Source organism: Phaeoacremonium minimum, assembly GCF_000392275.1.
Source record: "Phaeoacremonium minimum UCRPA7 unplaced genomic scaffold PA7_03_scaffold_541, whole genome shotgun sequence".
NCBI classification, from domain to species: Eukaryota; Fungi; Ascomycota; class Sordariomycetes; order Togniniales; family Togniniaceae; genus Phaeoacremonium; species Phaeoacremonium minimum.
The window spans coordinates 171,724-192,872 of NW_006921443.1; the positions used below are offsets into that span (position 1 = coordinate 171,724).

General features: G+C 52.4%; 7 protein-coding genes across 7 annotated transcripts; 2 read left to right on the forward strand and 5 right to left on the reverse strand.

Annotated features, from left to right (window-relative positions):
* Nucleotides 1-2,482: 2,482 nt before the first annotated feature.
* On the reverse strand, nucleotides 2,483-3,878 carry UCRPA7_7574 (putative px domain-containing protein; the record flags this gene model as incomplete). Its single annotated transcript, XM_007920102.1, has 2 exons — nucleotides 2,483-3,690; nucleotides 3,770-3,878. The coding sequence occupies 2 exons, from the start codon at nucleotides 3,876-3,878 to the stop codon at nucleotides 2,483-2,485; spliced, it is 1,317 nt and encodes a 438-aa protein (XP_007918293.1).
* Nucleotides 3,879-4,390: 512 nt separating this feature from the next.
* Nucleotides 4,391-6,553, reverse strand: UCRPA7_7575 (putative elmo ced-12 family protein; the record flags this gene model as incomplete). The annotated part of the gene is made up of 1 exon (XM_007920103.1): nucleotides 4,391-6,553. One exon carries the CDS (start codon nucleotides 6,551-6,553, stop codon nucleotides 4,391-4,393), a length of 2,163 nt encoding a protein of 720 aa, XP_007918294.1.
* An 890-nt stretch (nucleotides 6,554-7,443) lies between these two features.
* On the reverse strand, nucleotides 7,444-12,103 carry UCRPA7_7576 (putative abc transporter transmembrane region protein; the record flags this gene model as incomplete). Its single annotated transcript, XM_007920104.1, has 12 exons — nucleotides 7,444-7,470; nucleotides 7,523-7,959; nucleotides 8,011-8,710; nucleotides 8,763-9,083; nucleotides 9,144-9,316; nucleotides 9,367-9,940; nucleotides 9,993-10,779; nucleotides 10,834-10,928; nucleotides 10,978-11,148; nucleotides 11,215-11,550; nucleotides 11,601-11,687; nucleotides 11,891-12,103. 12 exons carry the CDS (start codon nucleotides 12,101-12,103, stop codon nucleotides 7,444-7,446), a joined length of 3,921 nt encoding a protein of 1,306 aa, XP_007918295.1.
* Nucleotides 12,104-14,927: 2,824 nt separating this feature from the next.
* On the forward strand, nucleotides 14,928-16,370 carry UCRPA7_7577 (hypothetical protein; the record flags this gene model as incomplete). The annotated part of the gene is made up of 3 exons (XM_007920105.1): nucleotides 14,928-15,486; nucleotides 15,692-15,815; nucleotides 15,881-16,370. 3 exons carry the CDS (start codon nucleotides 14,928-14,930, stop codon nucleotides 16,368-16,370), a joined length of 1,173 nt encoding a protein of 390 aa, XP_007918296.1.
* A 495-nt stretch (nucleotides 16,371-16,865) lies between these two features.
* UCRPA7_7578 (putative prefoldin subunit 5 protein) lies at nucleotides 16,866-17,843 on the reverse strand (the record flags this gene model as incomplete). The annotated part of the gene is made up of 5 exons (XM_007920106.1): nucleotides 16,866-16,903; nucleotides 17,000-17,117; nucleotides 17,176-17,285; nucleotides 17,343-17,488; nucleotides 17,827-17,843. 5 exons carry the CDS (start codon nucleotides 17,841-17,843, stop codon nucleotides 16,866-16,868), a joined length of 429 nt encoding a protein of 142 aa, XP_007918297.1.
* Nucleotides 17,844-17,886: 43 nt separating this feature from the next.
* Nucleotides 17,887-18,710, forward strand: UCRPA7_7579 (hypothetical protein; the record flags this gene model as incomplete). The annotated part of the gene is made up of 2 exons (XM_007920107.1): nucleotides 17,887-18,119; nucleotides 18,206-18,710. 2 exons carry the CDS (start codon nucleotides 17,887-17,889, stop codon nucleotides 18,708-18,710), a joined length of 738 nt encoding a protein of 245 aa, XP_007918298.1.
* A 588-nt stretch (nucleotides 18,711-19,298) lies between these two features.
* UCRPA7_7580 (hypothetical protein) lies at nucleotides 19,299-20,391 on the reverse strand (the record flags this gene model as incomplete). The annotated part of the gene is made up of 2 exons (XM_007920108.1): nucleotides 19,299-19,561; nucleotides 19,635-20,391. The coding sequence occupies 2 exons, from the start codon at nucleotides 20,389-20,391 to the stop codon at nucleotides 19,299-19,301; spliced, it is 1,020 nt and encodes a 339-aa protein (XP_007918299.1).
* Between the last annotated feature and the right edge of the window lie 758 nt (nucleotides 20,392-21,149).

The following is a 21,149-nucleotide window of genomic DNA, read 5'->3' on the forward strand; positions in this document are numbered from 1 at the left end:
GCAAGCATATGCAGACCTGGCTAAAGGTCTATGGCTGTCTGAGGAGGCGATTCCTGAGGTAATGGCAGCCAAGTCGAGTCCCATTGATACCGATGTTCAAGAGGCTAGACAATCATTGATGTCCAACTTACGCAAGCTGGCAGTATCCATGAAAAGAAACGGGTTTCTTCCACCAGAAGAGGCTTTCCTACCACAAACAATTGATAAAGCGATCTGGCTCCATTACCCATCCCTCAGTCAAGATATCATCGCGTTACTCCATGGCTCATGGGCTTCCGCACTCTCTGCATCGCAGACATCAGTAACCTCAATGTCTCTGTTAGAAGCTCTACCATTAGGTGATACTGCCGACAGCTTCTGTTTCGGTCGGTACTCAGTCGATGTCTTCCTTATGGAGCAGGGCATCGAGTCTCAACAGTACTATTTCCCCAGCTTTCTGTCTATAGTCAGGTCCCCAAAGCATCCAAATCTCGAATTCTACATCGCTAGTCAAAATAGCGCTGTACAACTGCGAATCCAAGGCAATAAGAACGCAGGCCCGACGTGGGATGATGTAAACTGGCGTACGGATAATTCATCTCTTGAGCTCAGGCTACCCAGAGGGTTCATACTAGCAATTCAGCTGGCTCCTAATGATTACAAATACCTCTGGAGCATTCAAGACTTCAGCGCCAAAGCAATGAGCACTCTATATCCAAGAAAGGATGAACAACCCCTTTTCAGATCAACACTCCGTACTTTTCAGTTCTTCGATGCTGATCCCCAGTCGATGCAGTTTCCTCAGGAGCCCGTTCGTCACTGCGAAATTGGCCTTTTCGAGAGAATTGTCAAGGAGAGTGCTGCTACTGGTCGCCGCAGCTTTCATCGCGGCTATCGGATAGCAGTCGTCACTGGACCGAAGACGAAAATTCTGAGTGCGATCAACCAGGCATATGCCCCATCCATGCCTATTCAATTTGGATTTCTACGTGGTGAGCAGGACAACCCGGCTCTACTCCTAAAATTCAACGATGGCCGATCAGCGGGCAGGATGGTCTTATCATTTAATGACGATAATGAACGTTTTCAGTTCAACAGCTTACTTCTCGGCACCGCGCTTCATAATGATGAGCGCATTATTTCGGAAGTGCCTCTAACCGCTTTTACGGTATCCGAGAGTCTCTCTAGCTCTACAGCTATACAGTGTCTGAACAGACTTCCTTGGACGCGAGCAAGAGTCATCAACGAGGACCGCGGAGATGAGCCACCGCCGACTGTACTTGCGGACAAGCTCAGAGTGGTGGTAGAATGCAAGCACGGCAATGTAACAGATCGAATCAATGTGGAACCTGGAGAGTTCAAAGTGCGGTTAGCAGTGAAGGCAACACAGAGCATCGCTGTTCTGCGCCAGCCACAGCGAGACATGACCACGGCAGTGTCAGAAGCACAAGTGCCACCAGAGCTGGTGGAAGAACTCGCCGGCTCTCTACAACTCATCCGCTCAGCACCTACTGTTCGAACATACAGTTTTACCAGCCTTCGTGACCTCCATGATTTTCAAGCAGCCTTGACAGGATTTACAGTCCTCTTCGATGGAGTCGCTGCTGCAGTCCATATTGCTCGTCGACGTATGGTAGTGCCGATCCACAAGAAGTGGGAAGCTGGCGCGACGAGGATCCAAGTTGTCCAGAGAGAGAAAGTAGTGCAGCTCCTTGTTTTCTTCGAAGACTTCCACCACGGCCAGAGTATGAGCTTTGCTCTGAAAGGCACTGATGTTTATGAGGCATTTAGTCGAAGTGGAAAGGCAGGCATCAAGTTTGATGATGCGAAATGGCCGCTACCAAAAGTTGCGGAGAGCGGCAGCCCAGGTGATGAGGGGGCCTTTGTATGTCTAGACCTGCCAGATCTACCTGGTGAACATGATGACATATCGATCTTGTTCGAAAAGGAAGCGGGTAGGTCCCTTGACTCAATCACCTGACAATGACAAAGCTGACCTTTACTCAGATCGAGACCAACTCGCCGCTTGTCTACCAGCTCCAATGAAGGGCTCGAGACTATCTAAGTGGGGTTCCATCCGTGAATGATGATGATGACTGGCATCTTTACAACGTAACTTTTGGCATTGGGCGGCCGTGGCTCCTGCATTTCTACATTGAGATACCCATTGCGGTGTGTGATTTGGCAGAAATGTGTTCTGAGCCACTTTGGAGAAGCGAGGATATATATGTATTGTCACAGCAAAGGGTACATAGATTTCCATGGCATGGAGGCGTTGTTGGTATAAAAATGTTCATATACCATTACATATGGCAATCCTCTTAGGTCATCGCCGTAATGACTTGATGTGGTAATCTCCTGTGAATGCATCTCGCCTCAATCCAGGTGTAATGTACAAACGGGGTATCTAATCCTGACAAAATCCAGCACAAAGTATAACCAGACTCACAAATCCAACTCAAGCATGGTAGCCGCCTAATACCTTATTATCGCAGAACTCTAATCAATCATCCTCCTGAGACAATTGCGTAAGTCCTCTAGTCAACTCTTTCAGCCGCTCCCTGTCCAGTCTTCGTCCGTTCTCGAGCGCGGCCACCCGGGCTGACAGCTCGGCAATTCTAGTGTCCCGGCTTTCTAATGCTGAGCGAGCGACATCCCGCCCCTTAATGAGTCCACGTATCTTTAGGGCGTTCTTCTCCAAGGCTTCCTTAACACCGCGCCGCGTGGCCTGGTTAATGGGCTGGTCCTTAAGCAGTGCCATGACCGGCTCGGTGATATCGTATTCTGCGGCTGACCCTGCTGGTTTCTCCAGCTCTATTTGTGCATTCGTGGGGCTACGGACAGGCAAAGCTGAGTCCGCCGCTGCCGGCGACGACTCTGGCGACCGCAGGTTCTCCGGCGTGGGCGCAAACTCGACCTTCTTGTGCCGCTTCGCGTCGCGGTCCCGCTCCTCCTGCGCAATGAGCAAGCTGTTCCTGCCCGGCGGCCCAGTATGCCGACTGACCGGCGTGGGCAGCCCGCCGGCTGCATAGACATCGACGGCGCGGCCCGCTGACGGAGTCGTCAGGTGTGCGCTCTTCTGGGCCGACGACGCACGCTCTGCCGCCGACTTGCGGGCGCTCTCGTCCGTGAGCTGGGCGAGCTGGCGCTCCGTGTCCGAGTCGAACGCCTCGCCGAACTCATCCTCCTCGTCGCTGTCGACGAACAGGCCCCGCTTGCGCTTCGGCGTCGGCGTGGCTGGTGCAGTCATGCTGGCCTGCTGAGAGCGCCCGATGGTGTGGCTCGAGGCGCCAGAGGCCTGCTGCGACTGCGAGAACGGCGTGCCCGCCGCCCGGACCTGGAGCTGCTCGGGAGTCTTGTCCGCGAGACTGGCGAGCTCCATCTCCTCGTCGGTATCACTCAGATCGAACAGATCAGCATCATTCCTCGGCAGGCCCTGGAAGATGCTCGGCCGGCGCTGGGGGGTAGGGCTGCTCGGGGGCTCCGGCGGTGCACCCTCGTCCCGCGAGCGGATATGCGTCGTGATATTGGACTGCGAGGACTCGGAGCGGGAGTTGTTCAGCACCGCACCCCTCTCCCGGGCCTTGGCCTCATCCGCCCACAAGAAGAATTTACATTTGCGGCCCTGGCAGGTGTAAAACCACTTGCCCTTATTGGCCGACTCTTTCTTGACCTGAAGATAGAGAGCCGGGAGCCGCGGGTTACAGTCACCTGAGGGTGCGGGTTAGTTGCCGTAGGTCAGACAGGAAGGAATACAACAACTGAGTTCTTGCGATCTTGGGCAACTTACATAGCCACTGACCTTCCACGAACCGTCCAGGCTCCCGGGCTGGTGTGGAGGGTGTTCCACGTCCCCGCGAGGCTCGCGATGCGCGGGGTCGGCGTGGTGTGGTATACATGATGACAGGATTGTATAGCTCTCGGCCTTACGAGCAAGCGCTCGCAAGAGCAGAATGTAGGTATTTCTCAAGTCCTTGAATGCTTCTCGACCATTCCCGGTGTTTGGCTGCCATGCAGTGCTTTGTTTGTTCGACAGTGCTGGGCTGCCTGGTTGAATGACGGCATGCAACTGCCCCACCAACCACCCGCTGACCAGCCACCTCAAACGCAAGCGGCACCTAGCCGAGAAGGAGGCTCAGAGCAGACAGCCTAGACCCCTTTTCATGGCCACACGGAATACCCATACTGTGGTTTTGTTGCCTCATGGCATGCTTATATTCTTTTTCGACACAATAAAATGACAAGTGAGTAAGTACTAGTGGATACAGATACAACGACACACTCGGACATGCCGGAGGCGGCTACCCTATGCATAAAAGCCCATCTTCCAACGTCCTGAGCGCTCAATCCAGGGAAAGGGGTATATGGTAAATGTAAACTAATCATGAAAAGCCATCGTTTGCGAATTCCATCAAATCTCGTAATAATAATCGTCATCCAGCCCGTCTCGACTAGGCACAGCTCCCGCTCCCGGCGGAGGGCCCGAGTACACCGATTCCAGTCTCACGTTGAGTAGACGAATCTTCAACCCATACTCGCTCACCAGCGTCACCAGCTTATTGGTCTCGGCTGTAATTGGTGCTTGGCTCAGCAACATGAGTAGCCCATCCAACCATTCTGAAGCGAGTGAGTGATTAAGGGGGTATAGTGTCAAGATCGCAGTCTCCTTAGCCTCGCCTCCCTTTTGCGCCTCCTCCGCATTGAGGTAGCTGTAGATGGTGATTTTGGTCGTTGATTTCGGCGGGCCGTTTAGCTGATTTTTCAGGGTCGACTCGCTAGATATACTCTGAGTATCTTCACTTGGTGCCGAAACATTTGAAACGACCGAGCTAATTGTGCTCAAGTCAATTTTCTCGGTCAGAACATCAAGACCCGGATCTGGCTGTGTCTGAGCGGGAAAATCGGCGTAATGGAGGTATCGCCTGTTGTGCGAGAGCTTGGCAAAACGCCATGCCTTCGGTTGGTACAAGCGGCGCTTCTGGTAGCTATCCTCTCGTTGGTGTTGATCTCTCCTGGGGATGGGTCGCGAGAACCAAGATCCTTGCAACAAGCATCGAATACGTTGTTCCTTGACGAACTGCAAGGCCTCGTGCTTCAGCTCTTCTCGAACCTGGTAGAGATGCTGGCCCCACTGATCCTCAAAGGAAAGCTCGAGAAGCTCCATTTGAAGTTCTCGCAACCGCCCACAGTCATATTCCTGCAAATCATCTTCCACCTCCAACACATCCTTCGTTCTGCTGGCTTGTCCCACGACCTGTTCTACGAGTATACGGACGAGCTCCGCCACCTTATCAAAGTCCTCTCGCTCGGCACCTGTCGATTTCCACATCCGAAAGAATGCTTGCAAACCAGCAGTATGAAGCCGTGACCATTGTAATAGTAGAGGCCGGAAGAGCTTGTCGTTGGCCTTCACGCCATCTAGCAGCTGGTATCCTTTTGTATCCTCCAAGTCAGCCTTATCGACCTCGAAGTGCTCATAAAGAATCATGGTGACCGCAAGACTGGCTCTCGCGACAGGGCATCGTTCGGCAAGAGGCTTTGTAGACTGCTCAAGTAGTAGCTTCTGGAAGCCGTCCTCGTTTTTGCGCACATAGTCTGTCAAGTCCATCATGCCTAGGAAGCCAGCAGTGTCAAACTCCGTAGCCGGACTCTCCGTCTCGAAGCCCAATCTTCGCCACTTCTCCGGGTTGTGCCTCCTGCTACCCTTCTTTCCACTTTCGTCCTCTATTCTGTTGATGCCATTTGCGTGATGCCTGTCCGGAGCACTTGCGAGATGCAGCCCCTTAAGAGCTCGTCGGTGTTCCGGCCGCTCGAGATCTACACGAACTTCCTTCCATTTCCTCAAAAGCACCTTTGTCAAGGACTGGAACTCAAACAGGGGCTGCGCAAGATCCTGTATCGCCGAGCTTTGCATGAGGTTGTATACGGCTTTGATGAGCCCTAGATCTTGCAGCCGCTTGATAAATTTCGACCACTCCTCTCCAGAGCTTGCGCCTCTTGTAGCTGTTCCGCTCGAGGCGGAATCGCTCGACACAGCGTCACGGACCAAAGCATTGATCAGCATGAGCGCGTTGGCGCATAGGGCGTGGTCGGCAGACTGCAGTTGGGCGATAACCAATTCGAAGAACTGTGGGTAGACCGCAACGGCAGGCTTCAGAGCGCGGAAGCCAAACGTGCCCGGCGTGCGCACCGATCCGCGAGTGGCAGACTGCGAGTGCGACACCAACGCCACCAGAATGGACATGGCGCCTCGGAGGATGTTCACCAGAGGGTTTGTGACAATCAGCTCGACCACCCGCTCCACTAGGTCGCTAGCTGTGTGCCCCTCAAATATATCCCATCCCATGTCAACCTCCAGTAGACGGCTGAGAGACTGTAGCGAGTAGGCAAGAGTGTTGCCGCCGGTACTCATGATCAATCGCCGGAGAATGACAAGGCCGCCGGAGGATATGAAGACGTCGGCGAAGGCAGGATCGTTGATGGACGATTGGAGCTTGAAGACGGCCATCTTCCGCGCTGCATCCTCATCGCTGGCGAGGCGCGTCAGCAGCGCCGGGATATCTGCTTGATCCATCGCAGGATCTACTCGCTCCGAGCGTCGGTTTCGAGAACTCGAGAGGAGATTGTCGTGGATAGTTGTCTAACGAGTGAGATGCAAAAGCGAGGACGAGTATTTGGTGGCAGATAAGTCGTAACACGGGTCATAAAGTGATCATATTCTCACACGGCGACGCGACTGTCTCTTGGTGGAGGAAATTTCTACAGCACAAACTGCCGGATTAGGGGATGGAGGTTCTCGCCAATCTGGGGATGGGCTCTGCGGCGCACGGATGCTACAGTACGCAGTAAAAGGCGTGCCCGCAGGCTGCATGAGGAGGATCCCTGTCGTTTAGTGGTGGGACAGGGGACTTTGCTGGCTGCTTGCGTGGAGCAGCTAGCAACAACGGCGAATAGCCGTTGAGCGGCAGGTGCCGCGCTGGCACTCTTATCAAAGTTGGACCTAAGATGATATAAAGGACCTTAACCTCCTCCCCCTTAGATCAATACCCCTAATATGAATTGGCGATGACATTAAAAAATGGATATCGACCGCGAACAATTTTCGCTATTTGACAAGGAGACAGATTGGTTAAAACCGTCTATCCTGCTTATGGTCTTCGATTAATTTAAGATCCACCAAGATTTTACATCGAGGTTATCATATGCCGTGAGATGAATGTTCATCGGGTAGAAGAGCTGTCTATTGTCGGGAACTCAGAAAGGAGTTACGATTACAAATACAATATTGCCAAAGATGGGTTGGGTATTGTTACAGACGCCATGTCGCTACGCCATTTCTCCAAACACGCTTTTTTATGAGAACCACTAAATATCCTTGGAAACGATATCATCAGGCAGATAGTCTGGGCATTGTCTAAATCCTCAATACTGATACACAATGATCAAGCGATCGCCACAGGTACATCACCTATCGAGAGCTTGGCTGTGGCACTATTCGGCCGTTAGTAAACATGTTAAGGAGAAGCGTAAGGACTTTGCTCACCATATTCCAGTAGACACCCCTCTTCTTCAACAATTCGGCATGATTCCCTTGCTCAAGGACGTGGCCCTCGCCCAGGACATATATGATATCTGCGTTCTGGATTGTAGAGAGCCTGTGTGCCACAGCGACAGTGGTGCGGCCAACGGCCACCTTCTGAATCGCTGCGGAAATTGCCTTCTCCGACTCCGAGTCGAGACTGCTCGTTGCCTCGTCCAGGAGGAGAATCTGTGGGTTGCGGATCAATGCTCGGGCAATGGATAGTCTCTGTTTCTGACCGCCGCTGAGGGCAACGCCCTTGGAGCCGACGTTTGTGAGGTATCCGTCTGGCAGCGACACAATGAAGTCATGGATGGACGCGTCACGGCAGACCTGGTGGATCTGTTCCTCAGTGACTTCCTCAGGGTCGACTCCAAGGAGGATATTCTCCCTGATAGTCCCTACAGCACGTTGTCAGTGTGTTCAATGGCAAGCATGAATGTGCAACTTACCTTGGAACAAGGTGGGCTCCTGCGCCACAAGTGAGAGGAGATTCCGATACTCATAGACATTTACATCCTTGATATCTGTCCCATTACACAGAATTTGGCCTTTCTGAACATCATAGAACCTCTCTAGAAGAGATACGATGCTCGTCTTGCCTGAGCCCGAAGCACCGACAAGAGCAGCAAACTGTCCTCTCTCGATCGTGATGTTGAGATTCTTGAAGATAGACACGTTTCTCGTCGGATACTTGAAGCCCACGTTGCGGAACTCGATTTTGGCACCACCCTCCACATCAGGAATCTTGGCATCCGCCTCATCTCTATTCCGCGACTCTCGAATGCTGAGGATACGATTCGCCGCTCCTGTGGACTGGGCGGCATTCGGGGCAAAGGAAAATCCTTGGCCGGCGGCCTCAGCGCCTTGGATAACGGCCATGTAACAGACAAAGAAGTTCAAGAGTTGGTACTCTCTGGTTGCCAGTAGTCGTCCGCCATACCAGAAGATGAGCGCCTGGCAAGCCAAGCCGATGGAGTCAGACAAGGCAAAGACAAGAGTTGACCATCTAGATTTCTTGTAGGCTGAGACGACGTGTTGATTGAGGAGCATTTCATATCGATCGGTAATAACATCTTCGAGAGTTAAGGCAGAGACGGTGCGGAATGCACCGATGGACTCAGCTGCCCATTTCGAAGACTCGGCAAAGACCTAAATTTGTCAGATTTGACCCTTCTGAATGGGTATGAGTTAAGTCACTTACTGCGGCATACATCTTTTCGAACTGCAGTTCGTACTTTAATCTGAAAAAGCCGGCGGCTAGGCCAAGCGGGACGGTAACGCAGAGAGCAACGAGGGCAAGTTTCCAGCCATAGACGAATGAAATAATCAGTGCCCCGATGAGTTGAAACATAGAGGAGTAGACCATGGCCATGTTCATGCCAAGCATCTCTTCTAATTGTTTCGGATCTCCCGCGACGCGAGCACTGAGACTACCTGTGGAGTTTTCCTCTTCGTCGAAGAAGTCGGTCTTCTGATAGAGCATGGCCTCGAAGTATTGTTTTCGATAGGTGGCACAGATATACTAGTAAGATAGTCAGGATCGGGCTTCATGTTTATACAGACAACATATCTGCATGCTTACGTATTGAAGCTGTGTGGCAGAATAGCCAAGAATGAGGTAGGAAATGCCAATGCCAATAGCGAGAACAAACCACATGAGAGACCAGAAGCGACTTTCATGAAGAAACTTTTCTCCAGTGTAGTTGAACACGACAATAATCTGAGCAAACAAGTACGCTTGGAGTGGAAAAGAAGCTGTTACTTTGTCAGCGCTGTCAAATGTCCAGAAGAGAGGGATAGCATACCAGCTGCACAGGCGGCAAAAATAACAGTGATCGTATAGGTCGGCCATTTGCTTTTCTGCTCGTATAGAAGCCGTCCAAAGCTGCCAATCAGGCCCTTGGCCTTCCAACTGGTAAGCCTCTGAGTGACTTCGGCATCTGCCTGTGCGGCGCTCTTCTCGCGAGTCAAAATGGCGTCAATGTCCTCTTCGGATTCTGGCCCTTCATCCTCTTCACCGTCTTGGCCACCTAGAGCGAGCCGTTGAGCGTTGACAAGGCCAGCGTAAACGCCTTCCTCGTTCTGCAAAAGGCTCTCGTGGGTACCTTGCTCCTTCAGCTTGCCCTTCTGAAGAACAACGATCTTGTCTGCCTTTCGAATAGTCGAGAGCCGATGGGCAATCATGATTGTAGTTCTACCTTTGGAAACCTTCTCGAGCGCGACTTGAATAATCTTCTCGCTGCGGACATCAATGGCTGAGGTGGCCTCATCTAGGATGAGGATCTTAGGCTTCTTGACGATGCTCCGCGCGATGGCAAGTCTCTGCCTTTGACCGCCAGAAAGCTTGGTACCTGAATCACCCACTTGTGTATCATAACCCTAGATTCCCATGTTAGCTAGGAGCGACACAGACAAAAAGAAGACGCCATACATCTGGGAGTCTATCAATGAACTCGTCAGCAAAGGCCTCTTTGCACGCCTCGCGCACAAGTTCCTTCTTGACGTTTTCTGGCTCGTTCTCCCATTCGGTTCCAATCAGCCCATGCATAACATTGGCGTATATTGAGTCGTTGAATAGGAAAGGCTCCTGTTGTACCAACCCAATCTGTGCTCTCCACCACTTCAAGTTGATGTCGTCGAAGCTATGTCCCGAAGTCTCAATTGTACCTTTGAGTTCAACGCGCGGTCCCGTTTGTTCAACTGCCCCTGCGGAATCGGCATCGTCTTCATCATCCTCGCCAGCGTCTTCACGCTTCTCTTTCAGGCGAGCCCAGAAGGACTTCTTCTCTCCTGCTGCTGGCAACTCGGAGGAAGGCTTGGTCTCGGCCGCCTTTTTCTTCTTCGGATCTTTTTCGATTGCTTTGGCGATTATGTATTGGTCGTGAAGGGTGTACCACCTCTCTACCAGGCCGACTATTGTGCTCTTACCGGAACCAGATGGCCCAACAATTGCTGTCACCTTGCCAGCCTCAATGGTCAGGTCCAGGTCGTCCAAGACCTTTACATGAGGTCTCCCAGGGTATGCAAAGTCAACTCCCTTGAACACAATATCTTCAGAAGCAGATACATCTGGAGCTTTGAGATGACCCGTCTTAGGTCGAGGTGCGTCGATGACGGCAAAGAATTCGGCAGCGGCTACCATTGCCTTAGAGGCTGCGATCATAGGAGTGGACATGCGCTCGAGAGAAATGACCATCATCATGACAGACATTAGGACACTGTCGAACGACACTTAGTCATGTCATTACAAGAGTGGTAGAAGAGAGGCTCACATGATGACGGTTCCCACGCTATCAATTGTCCCATCATGGAAGGCCTTGGTACCGTACCAGAAGGCCAGGCCGAATGCGCCGTAGAGGCCAAAAAACTGGTTGTGGTTAGTAAACATAGGGAAATCCGGCTTGCACAAAACGCACCACAAGGCCAAACTGGATTGCTATCAGGGGTGATGTAAATTGACCGTGCTTTTTCGCCTCATCAGCCCAATGAGCATATCGTTTTGCAACTCTTGACTCGGCACCACAGGCAGCGACCATTCTGATACTGGTGAAAGCTTCGGACGCAACAGCTCCTGCTTTTATCTCGGCCTAAGTAACGGTCAGCCAATCTCTGTTACTGTTATTGTTACTGTCAAATGCCCTGGAAGAGCGTACCCTAGTAAGCCTGGACTGGCCTTTGATGATGAATGGGAGCAAGACACTAAGTGTGAGGGCAATGAAGAGGATGACGCTGCCAGTCACCAGGGTCAACGCCCAGGAGAACGTGAAGGCAACGATGATCGCGGTCACAATCGTCGACAGGAACTCGAGAAAAGTGCCGAGCTTCTCGGATATGCCCAGCTGAAGGGTGTTTGCTGTAGATGTGATGGTACCTGCTGCAGCGCCAGGAGGCATTGAGTCCAGGACATGGATGGATTGGCCGAATAGAGATCTCAGGTAGTCAAGCCTGATCCCTGCCGACATTCGAATTCCAATCAGGCGGAAGCAGAACTAGGCTCGTTAATAATAGAAGCTATTCGAGAGGTGTCGTGACTTGTTACCTTGCTGACATAGTTCAAGGTAAAACGAGCGATGAAAAGAATGAAGATGAACAAAGACAGCCTGTTGAGGGAGTGTTCGAACTCGCCCTATCACCACGGATATCAGTTGTGTAGGAAACACGTGTAACATATTTGCCAACCTTTGTAACAGTTGTGTTTGGCAGGAAGTAGTCGGTAAAGTTGCCCACCATATTTCCAAACACCACATTCATCAACGGAAGAGTCTTGATGGCTGCGTATTAGTCCGCGCCTTGAAGAAGAGCAATATGCATGCATGTGAAGACACTCACGGTTCCAGCGCCTAGAGAGGCCAACGCGGCAGCAACCATCAAGACATAGTCCCATTTTGTTGCGTACGAGAAGATGCGTAGGTAGTCCTTGAACTCGGCTTCTCTCTCTGGACGAGCAGCCTTGGCAGCTTGATCCTCGCCTGGCAACTGCGTTTGAGGAGACTCGGGACGACTGTTCGTCGTTTTCTCCTTGTCGTCGGTGCTGGTCTCCATGTTGGATACTGTCTCAACTGAGCCTATGGTGTTCGTTGATGTGATCCCAAAAAGACGAGTCTGCTATCGAACCCAGGCACAGGGTCTAATACGGTTTACTTTCGGGGCAAACAAACAACATCTGCAACACCATAGGGTTGCCGGCGCATCGACAAGAGAAGATGCACCAGGATTGTCAACAAGTAGATTGAAGGTCAGCAAGACAGAAATATCGAAGGTACAGCCATCAGCCTGTTACGACGCCAGGCAAAGTTGCTCGAGGTCAGAGAAGAATATTAAATGTCGAGGGTTCGAGATGAGGAGCAAACGCCACTAAAGTATAAAGTAGGTATGTATGTATGCCTGGGGGGTCTTGGTATTGGATGCTGCTGACCTTACATGGTGCGTAGGAGGTAGTAGGTATGTATGTAGATGTATCCTCATGAAAGGTAACGTTATGCAGCGGCGTGTGCTCATAGATAATAATGTACACGCGTGCGTTCCTTCGCTCCTACAACAAACGGGACTTACGTTGCAACCAAGTCGGCAAGCGGCAGACTAACTGCATCCCTACGGCTCTAACTTAGTATAGTCGCGAAGTTTGCGGTAATGACCTACACGAGGAACCCGACATACGACGACTGCGACTACCGCCACCCCCTACATGTACCTACCTAGGCAATATCATACAGCGCCTGTGTGCCTCCATTCCTCTTCTTTGATCGCCGAAGCGACGCCATCACTTCGCTTAACCTGTTGGATACGTGTATAATTCAGTGGTGTCGATCTAGGCCCATCAACTAATTGGAGACTGGGGGGAGGCCCGGGGCCACGCTTCCCGCGCACCCTTCGCCCCGGTCGGGCGGTCGGGCAAATCAACGAGCCCGGCTTACAGGCCTCCCGGCATGTTCTATTAATTCGTTGTCCTTAACTTCATCTGGACAGCTCTTTGACAAGCAGGACAAGTTATTTCCAGTTGTCTGGCTTCCCCAACCCACTCCCCTTAGAATCTAGATAATGGTGGGGAAGCACCCACCTGTAACTCTTAGGTAAACTGGTAAGGTGCAGCTAAGTTCCCCTTATGCATCCACACGACAGCACCGGATGCCAAATTTGCGGCTTGTAAGTGGCTCGCCTGCAATGTTCTCTTGTCAAGCCACCGTTTTGAAGAATTCAGGCTTCCATTAACTGGAAACACTCGGCCGAGACTCACCAAAGCCAGCCGAAACGCCTCAAGCATCAAGACACGCATGTCCGTGACGTTTTAGCACGCGAGGCAACCACCACTTACTTGAGCCAGCTTAGAGTGTAATTACACAGAAGAAGCACATCATGCCAGATGGCTCCACGAGCAACGCGGCAAGAGCTGAAGCAAATCTCGTACCGCCGTTCTACTGCTTCTATACCGCCATCGTTGTACTACAAAGAAGAGTTGTGCCACTTGCTGTAAGCCAACGCGAATCTCTGGGTCATTCATCGCAAAAACCCTTGTGACAACGTCTTGGCACACCACTATTCTATTCACAAGAACGCCACAAGGGCTGGGATGTGTGACTTCTCAATGACATCCGATGGCACGCAGGCCTCGCTTGACTAGGACAAGAGAGCGCTCATGTCAAATCATATCATATTAGCCATTCCTCAAGGGCAGCATGAGAACATGGGATTGCGCACGTGTGTGTTCTTCTAACAAATATCCTTGTTATCATGACGGAGATGGATAAACTACAGCAGGTTGGAGCTTCAGATCGATCCTACGAGCATATTCAAGGTGAAAGGTAATTATATCAAGGGTTTGTCTTGACTTGCATTGGATGACTTCCGAATACAAGAAAAAATCATGTTTCGAAGGGTTATCAAAAGGCAGCCCATAGTAAGAACAATTCGTCTCGAAGAACGTGTCCCGGTAAAAGGCTGGAATCTGAGGGCGACTTCGATTTTCGAATTTGGTTCTGGGATGTATTTAGCAATTAACAGGCGCTCAATGGATTACTCGGCATCAGGATGGAAATATCAAAAGCTGATAACTCAAATGGATGCAGCTGGTGCTTCCTTCCTTCACTGTCGTCACTGCAATGTGGCTGTTATCAAGGCTTGGATACGGCTTCGGTACAAAAAGATGTTTTGCTTCTTACAATGGTCCATTGTGACACTGACATCAAACTTTATACAGGCAATCGACAATTATAAGGTCAAGGGCAGCAGCGTGCCGCCCTCAGGGAGCTTCCACTCTTTACCCTCATCACACATCTACAATTTTCGCCCAATCCATGTCATCATTAACAAGGCCAACCAGTCTCACAAGGGCTTGATCTTTCACGATTTTCCCTTCATCATTCTCCTTTGTCTCACAATCCTCTCTATCTCCAAGAATTAAGAGGGCCGTATACGAGGATCCATTCGCCATCTGTACCCACCTTCCTTGACATCCTGCTGTTTAGAGGCTGCTATGGACAGTCTTTGTCTCCGGGATACACAACTCGAGGAGGCTCCTCCACGTGAACTCTCGTCATACACCCAGTGAGAGAAAGACAACGCTGGCACACGGGTGGTCAGCTTGCCTCTCACCATGGCCAGCCACAAGCATCTCCCAGCAGCCGGTGGTTCGCACCTTACTGCACCAACAAGTGCCTTGGCTGGTGCTAGATCTATCATTGGGCAGCATGGTGTGAGCCTGGCCACTGTGAATGCCACCTTGAACACGCGTACGTCTCTGATCAGACCCTCTGGTCGCGGCGCGTATCTCCGGGAGCTTGATGACCCAGCAAACCTTCTCCAGGTGAGTAGTTTTGGAAAACCCCACACTTTATCGCCTACCACCGTGGATGATCTCTAACCCTTTATAATGAAGATGCTCTTCAAAATCCCCAAGGGCCCAGGTTTTCGGAGAATCGATCCTCAACACCGGGGCCTTCAGGAGATGCTAGACCATGTCCGAACAACCTGTAAAGTTTGGATCAAGGTGCACGAGAACCAAGACCCGGACTATATTCTTGTCTTTGCTGAGGAAGAGACCCGACTCCAAGATGCATTTGCCAGCCTTCTCCGGCTTCTCCAGCTCCCTGATCTAGACGCAGAGGATAAAGAGCAGGGCATGATCGCCTACTTGATCTACCCACCTCACGACAAGGATGCATTTGTCGTGACTGCCCAACCGTTCTCTCTGAACCAGCATCGTTTCGCGGCAGCTCTGGTTGAGCGCGAGTCCCTGAGTGCTGCTGGCCGTGCCCAGCAAGTGTCTGAGTTCCTGGATGAATTCAAGAGCATGGCTACCATTCTCCGTCGCACTCCTGACAATATGCAAATGCGTCTCAATCTCGGCACGGTCACTCTCAAACAGCGACCCAGAAGGCCCGAATTTCATCTGGAGGATTTGGAGAAGCTGATGCGAAGCCTTCGCCAGCGTCAGACTACAGATTTTGATGCTAGGTATTTGTCTGCTTATGGCCAACATATACAAGCTAACGAATCACAGTATTGGCGATGGAAACTTCGGAAGAGCGCTTCTCGATACGATTTTCGAGTGCCCGGAGGTCTTTGAAGGCACCGAGACAACAGACTTGGCCTTGGGGCACGTCATACCGCAATACAGACTTACTGTTATCACAGCCAATCTTCACCTGGAGACGGAGATTGTCTCGGAACTGAAAGGCTACAGCCACGCGCCGGGGAAGGTGTATCGTATTGGCGAGCGTAGCAAACGTGCTCGTATCAACACCTTCTGTCCAGAGAAGTGCGTCTCATTTTGGAATAGCCTGCGATGTGTAATGCAAGGAAATATCACTGACAGCGATATAGGAAGTTTGATTGGTGTTTAAACATCATCACCGAGAGTGATGCCAAAATTGTGCCTCGCGCTCTCACCAACTTCGTTCAGAATATCAAATTCAACGAGGTGAACCCCGAGGCTGGATTCCTTGCTTTCCCAAAAGTCATTTTCATCAAAGAGACCGCAGTCCAGGCTCAAGTAACCGAAGTCACTGGCAACAGCATTTGGCAATTTTCGATTCGTGAGACACCATATATCATGGAGGTCGCCATTCACCATCAGTGGGATCCTCTCAACATGAGGGCTGAACCTGTAATGTCTTGTGGCTTGTTTATCTTCGGCCAACGATGGGACCAAGAGTTGACCTGGACCAACACGGTGGTCGGGGAGCGAGACTGGGGCAACGACTTTGGCCAACTTTTTCTTGACTACGAGGATCAGACGGGCATCGAAAGCCTCTTGGGCCTCGTTGACAAAATCCAGGACCTTATCGGATCCATTCCTAAGAGCGCTGATTGATTTAGCCATTCACATAGTGCAGGCAATTTGCAATTGCATCTTTTAGGTACCGAACTGCAATTCTCGGTGCTTTTTTGGTCGTAGCAGAAGTGGATTTCTAGTCGATATTAGATGAAGCTGAAACTGGAACGTGGTTGCGTTCTGGTGATGCTTGCTGTCGGAAAACGTTCAACATGAGAAGTAATCACCACGAGGTGACTGTCGGAATACATTGCCTGTCACTGAAACTTTGAGAGAACAGAATCAAGCTGTGAATTGGTGTTACATTGTCTAGTGCAATGTCAATAAATCTGACTTGATTCTATTTGTTGTGTCTTTATGGCCCTTCTCTTTTTCACGAGATCCATCTTCCAAGACGCCTAGACTATAATTCCGTCCCTTCGACTAGGTCACAACGGTTCCTCCAGCCCAGGCCACTCTGCCCATGCCACGACCGAAGAGGCAATGCTGGCAGATGTCAAACGGGCAGCACAGCTATTCGGTAGGACACATGTCCTAGACGAGTCCCAAGACCTCCGTCAGAATGTCCGCGCCTATTTTGAGGATGCGAGCATTTTCTGCCTCAATACTGCAATACATCTGTTAGTATGGCCGGACTACGATTTTGAAACATCCTATGTGCTACTGACCTTCTTCAACCATACGAAGGCTGTTTGACTTGTTCTGTACGATAGTCTCCAGATCTTGGATGTTGCCCCCAAGTTCTTTCACCTTATCCTCATAGAAACGCGTTGCGCTCTTGACATCCTAGATCCCCAGTTAGTAAAAATGAGATGGCAAGGTTTGCACTCGTATTGCCACAAACTTTTTCGATGAAGAAACCCGTGCCGATATCCACGAGGACATGGTCTGGATTTGACAGATTTCCCCGGACATAAAGCGAGTTGGTCAAGGGTACAAGGATCTCCTTTTTCTCTTGAGTGATGGTTAGCAGAGTCCAAATCATGCATCCCATGGAGCACCGCATCTCACCTTTCACCCCAGACTGGCTCTTGACACAGCGAAGACATTCTCGAAACTTGCCCTGGGCAGCCTGAAGCTGCGCAAAGGAGCTCGTCAGGTGCTCGACCTCGTCATCCAGCTGCTTCTTGACCTGGCTCAGTTGCTGAGCGCTCAGGCTGTCGAGGTTGACTAGTAAAGATGTCAGTGAGATGAGGAGCGAAGCGGGATCGAGAACTCCATACTCTGTTGTCCTCCTGCCCCAGACATTATGAGCGAGCTCTGCAACGACCGACTGTTGGGAACTCAGAGATGAATGCGATGAGCCTTCACTGACTTGACTGGTGAAGCAATGCGCCACTGGAAACCCTGACTGTAGATGCTCTAAAATGCCCAAGCTGAAAGCTGCCAGGGTTGGGGTTACCTATGACAGCCGCAACGCTGGCGACAACGATAAGCCCGATAAGCCCCACTACGACTTCAGGTGCTTCCGTCATACCTCTTCCTCCTAATTTACGATTTTGAGAGAGGCATTGTTGTTCTCTATCCAGTAAGACAAAGAGATAGAGAAACCAAGATGTATTCAAATACACCTCCCGCGCCGCCTCCCAAGCCTGGGAGCCATGATGCCTCCCGTATGGGCACCCCAGCGACGACGCAATCGCCTCGACCGCCGCCTCCTATCCCCGACCAGCACTCCAACCTGCCCGAAGCGATGGGCGGTGCAACGGCCCAAGCACAGATCACCCGGCCAGAGTCAATACCAGATCCCGGTGATCAATGGCTACCGAAGTTTCTACAGGACAAATCGTGCGTTCTCTTCCCAAGAGCGCTCACCCCCGCTCCCGCCCCCCTTGACTTTGGGCTGAAGACTGCAGCTAACCCAGTGCCCATAGAAAGCAAGATCTCGCTGATATCCTCTCCTCACCGGCACTCCTCAATGGCCTGACACACGCCTCCTCCACCATCCACCCCTCCCTCTCCGCCTCGCACGAGGCGCTGCAAGCCGCGCTGAACGAGAACGTCGAGCTGGCGACACACCTCCTGGAGCTAGAGTCGCGGCTCGCGCACCAGCGCTCCGCAACACAGGGCCAGCTGCTCTCGACGCACGCGCTCGAGCGGCAGTGGCGGCAGAAGCAGAGCGACATGGACCGCGCGCTGAGCCCGTTCGCGCCGGCGTCGCTGTATCAGCGCCTCGGCCAGGGCGTGCAGGAGCAGGAGATGGTGTGCCTCGCGCTCGAGGAGAGCTTCCTGGAGGGCGAGGGTGCCGACGGCGGCACGGCGACGGAGCGGGAGACGATGGAGTGGGTGCGCCGGTATCGCGAGGCCAAGAAGCTGTACTATCTGCGGCAGGAGAGGAAGGAGAGGTGGGATGAAGGGCGAGTTGGTGGCTGGAGGTGATATCATTGGGTTGCTAGTAGGACTAGCCTGATCATGACTGATGTTTATGAAAACGATTTAAATTTTATCACAACATCGCTACCAAGATCACTGTTCAGATCTAAGGATCTGTTTGTGGTATATATATAGGCTCACACCGTGAGGGAAGACACGACTGATGGAGGATATGTTGCATTACTGAGCTTTGTATAGCTGCAGAGGCCTCGTAAGAGGGCGGAGCATATAATAAGCTCCCCAGAGCGGGATATGGTATCTAAATGCTGAATGGCGCTTCAAAAACGAGCTGTACATGGCAAGATTGCACATGGTTGGTGATATCCAAGGAATACCCCTTCTTTCACAAATAACCTCCGCCGCACCCTCATGCCCACTTCTAGCGTGGCCGAGCAGTAGTCTATAGTGAAATATCTTCGAGCCCTCCTCGCCTACGCATCGCAACAAGGCCTTTCCAAGTTGCTAGGGTTCCAAAATCCAGGTCCAGGTCTTCGGGACAGTGGTAAGCATAAGATACCCTAAGAGGGTGTTGTGCGATCTCGGAGCGACATAAATGGACGTTTCTGCGACACAACCATGGATAGAGTAATGCCCCTATAACATGCTGAAGGGACTCTTCGCCATCTCTGGGCTCCTCGGGCTCATAGGCAGGGCGAAAAGATCTTCTTCCGTGTCCGGATTTTCCTGCGTTGCTTCCTGGGTGTCCGACTCTACAACGGCATCTAAAGACGCCACGCCGCCACCCGCGGAACCAGCCGTCCTGCCGGGGAAGGTCGAGAAAGATGATACAGCAACGTCGCCCGCTTCCGGTGCGAAAGACGTTATCTGCCGTGGCTTCTTCTGGGTTGTCTTGCTGGCTGTCAAAATATGTGAGCACACACATACACGCACTGGAATTTCTCGACCACCCCTAGGGTGTTGCTAGCTCACCTTCTTTTGCTGCAGCCAACTCTGCGGGCGAAGTCGCCAGCTTGAGGCCCTTCAGCTTCTCGCCCAAACGGCCCCCTATGGGCGATCTCGGGCTCGATGGTGTCATGGGGCTGGACGTGCTGAGAGGGATGGCCCCGGCGCTAGATGTGTCGATGGACAGGCCGAAATGCTTCACTATCCATTCCCGCTCCTGCGCGGCCATCTCCAGCCCGACGCTCTCGCCGTTTGTCTTCATCTCGGTGATGATCTCGGCCTCCAACTCCTGCAGACGCTGCTTGGCCCAGAGCGTATGAAGCACTCCCCTCGACCCTGTCTCGCGCTTGTTCGCCCCCAGACCTTCGGGGAAGATCGCTGGCAGAGGCTTCGTCCGGAGCGTCACGCCCCCCGAGGCCTTGGAGATCGAGACGAGCGGCGGAATAGGGGCGCCGGGCGGAAGGAGGAAGTACACACGTCGGTTGGCGCCGCTCGTAGAATCGGAGTCGCGGATCGGCAGCACGGTCGTCTTGCCCTCCCAGGACACCTCCCAGTCCCCTAGGGGACCGCTCTCCGCGGCCGGCCCCTTTGTCTCGCCCGCCGCGGCAGCTCCGTCCCACTCCACCATGAGGATCTTGGTCCCCTCGTTGCCCTTGTCACTCTCGAACTCGAACCTTGCCAGCGCAAAACCCGCCGACGGGGAGGTCGGCGTGTCCACCACGTTGAGTTCCGCCTCATCCGCCCCACCGGCGAAGGTGCTGGGCGGCGGCGGCGGCGGAGCCATCCTCGCACAGGTCTAGTTCACAGCGGTTGGGTGCGAGCTATGCGTAGATCAAAGGCGCATGTCCCAAACACCATACAGACGCGCGGCTGCAGCAGGGCCACTCCTCGAACCTATGGATCGGGAGCTGCAGGCGGACCCGTACCAGGCGGGTGGGCGCAACCACAAGTCAGACTCAACGGGACGGGGCCAAGTCGGAGAGGGGGCCGCCGACACTGGCAGGCCAGATCAGGCCAGATTGAGTCAGAGGTCTCAAGTACGGTTCGGCTGAACAGGTAGACGATCGAACGACGTGACTGGGCGGCAGTGGTTGGTCCTACAGCAGCAGTGTCAGAATGTCATCTCACATGCGCAGTCGCGTTGCATAGCAGGTGGGCAAAGTACGGTACAGGCGAGGCAGGTAGCTAGCTAGCTGATGCTGCTTTCGAAGGGGCGGGCGGGTGTCAGTCAGGAGGGGGTCCGGCGATATGGGGGTATGTCGGTCCGGGTGTAATTTAATATAAAGTAGGTAGGTGTTGGCCCGTGGCACCGTCTGCAATTCCTGGACGTCGAAGCTGTCGCCTTTCGGGGAAACGTGGAAAGCTAGGTAACAGCAAGCACGCACACACAGAGGGCCAAGATCATATATTCCCGCACGTAAGCTGAAAGTCGAAAGGAGCAAGGGGAAGCAGATCTAGTTGACGACGACGCAGACTCGGGAGGGAGGGAGCGGGGACGGTACCCTGAAGAGGAGAGAAGGGCGCAGAAACGACAATGGGGTA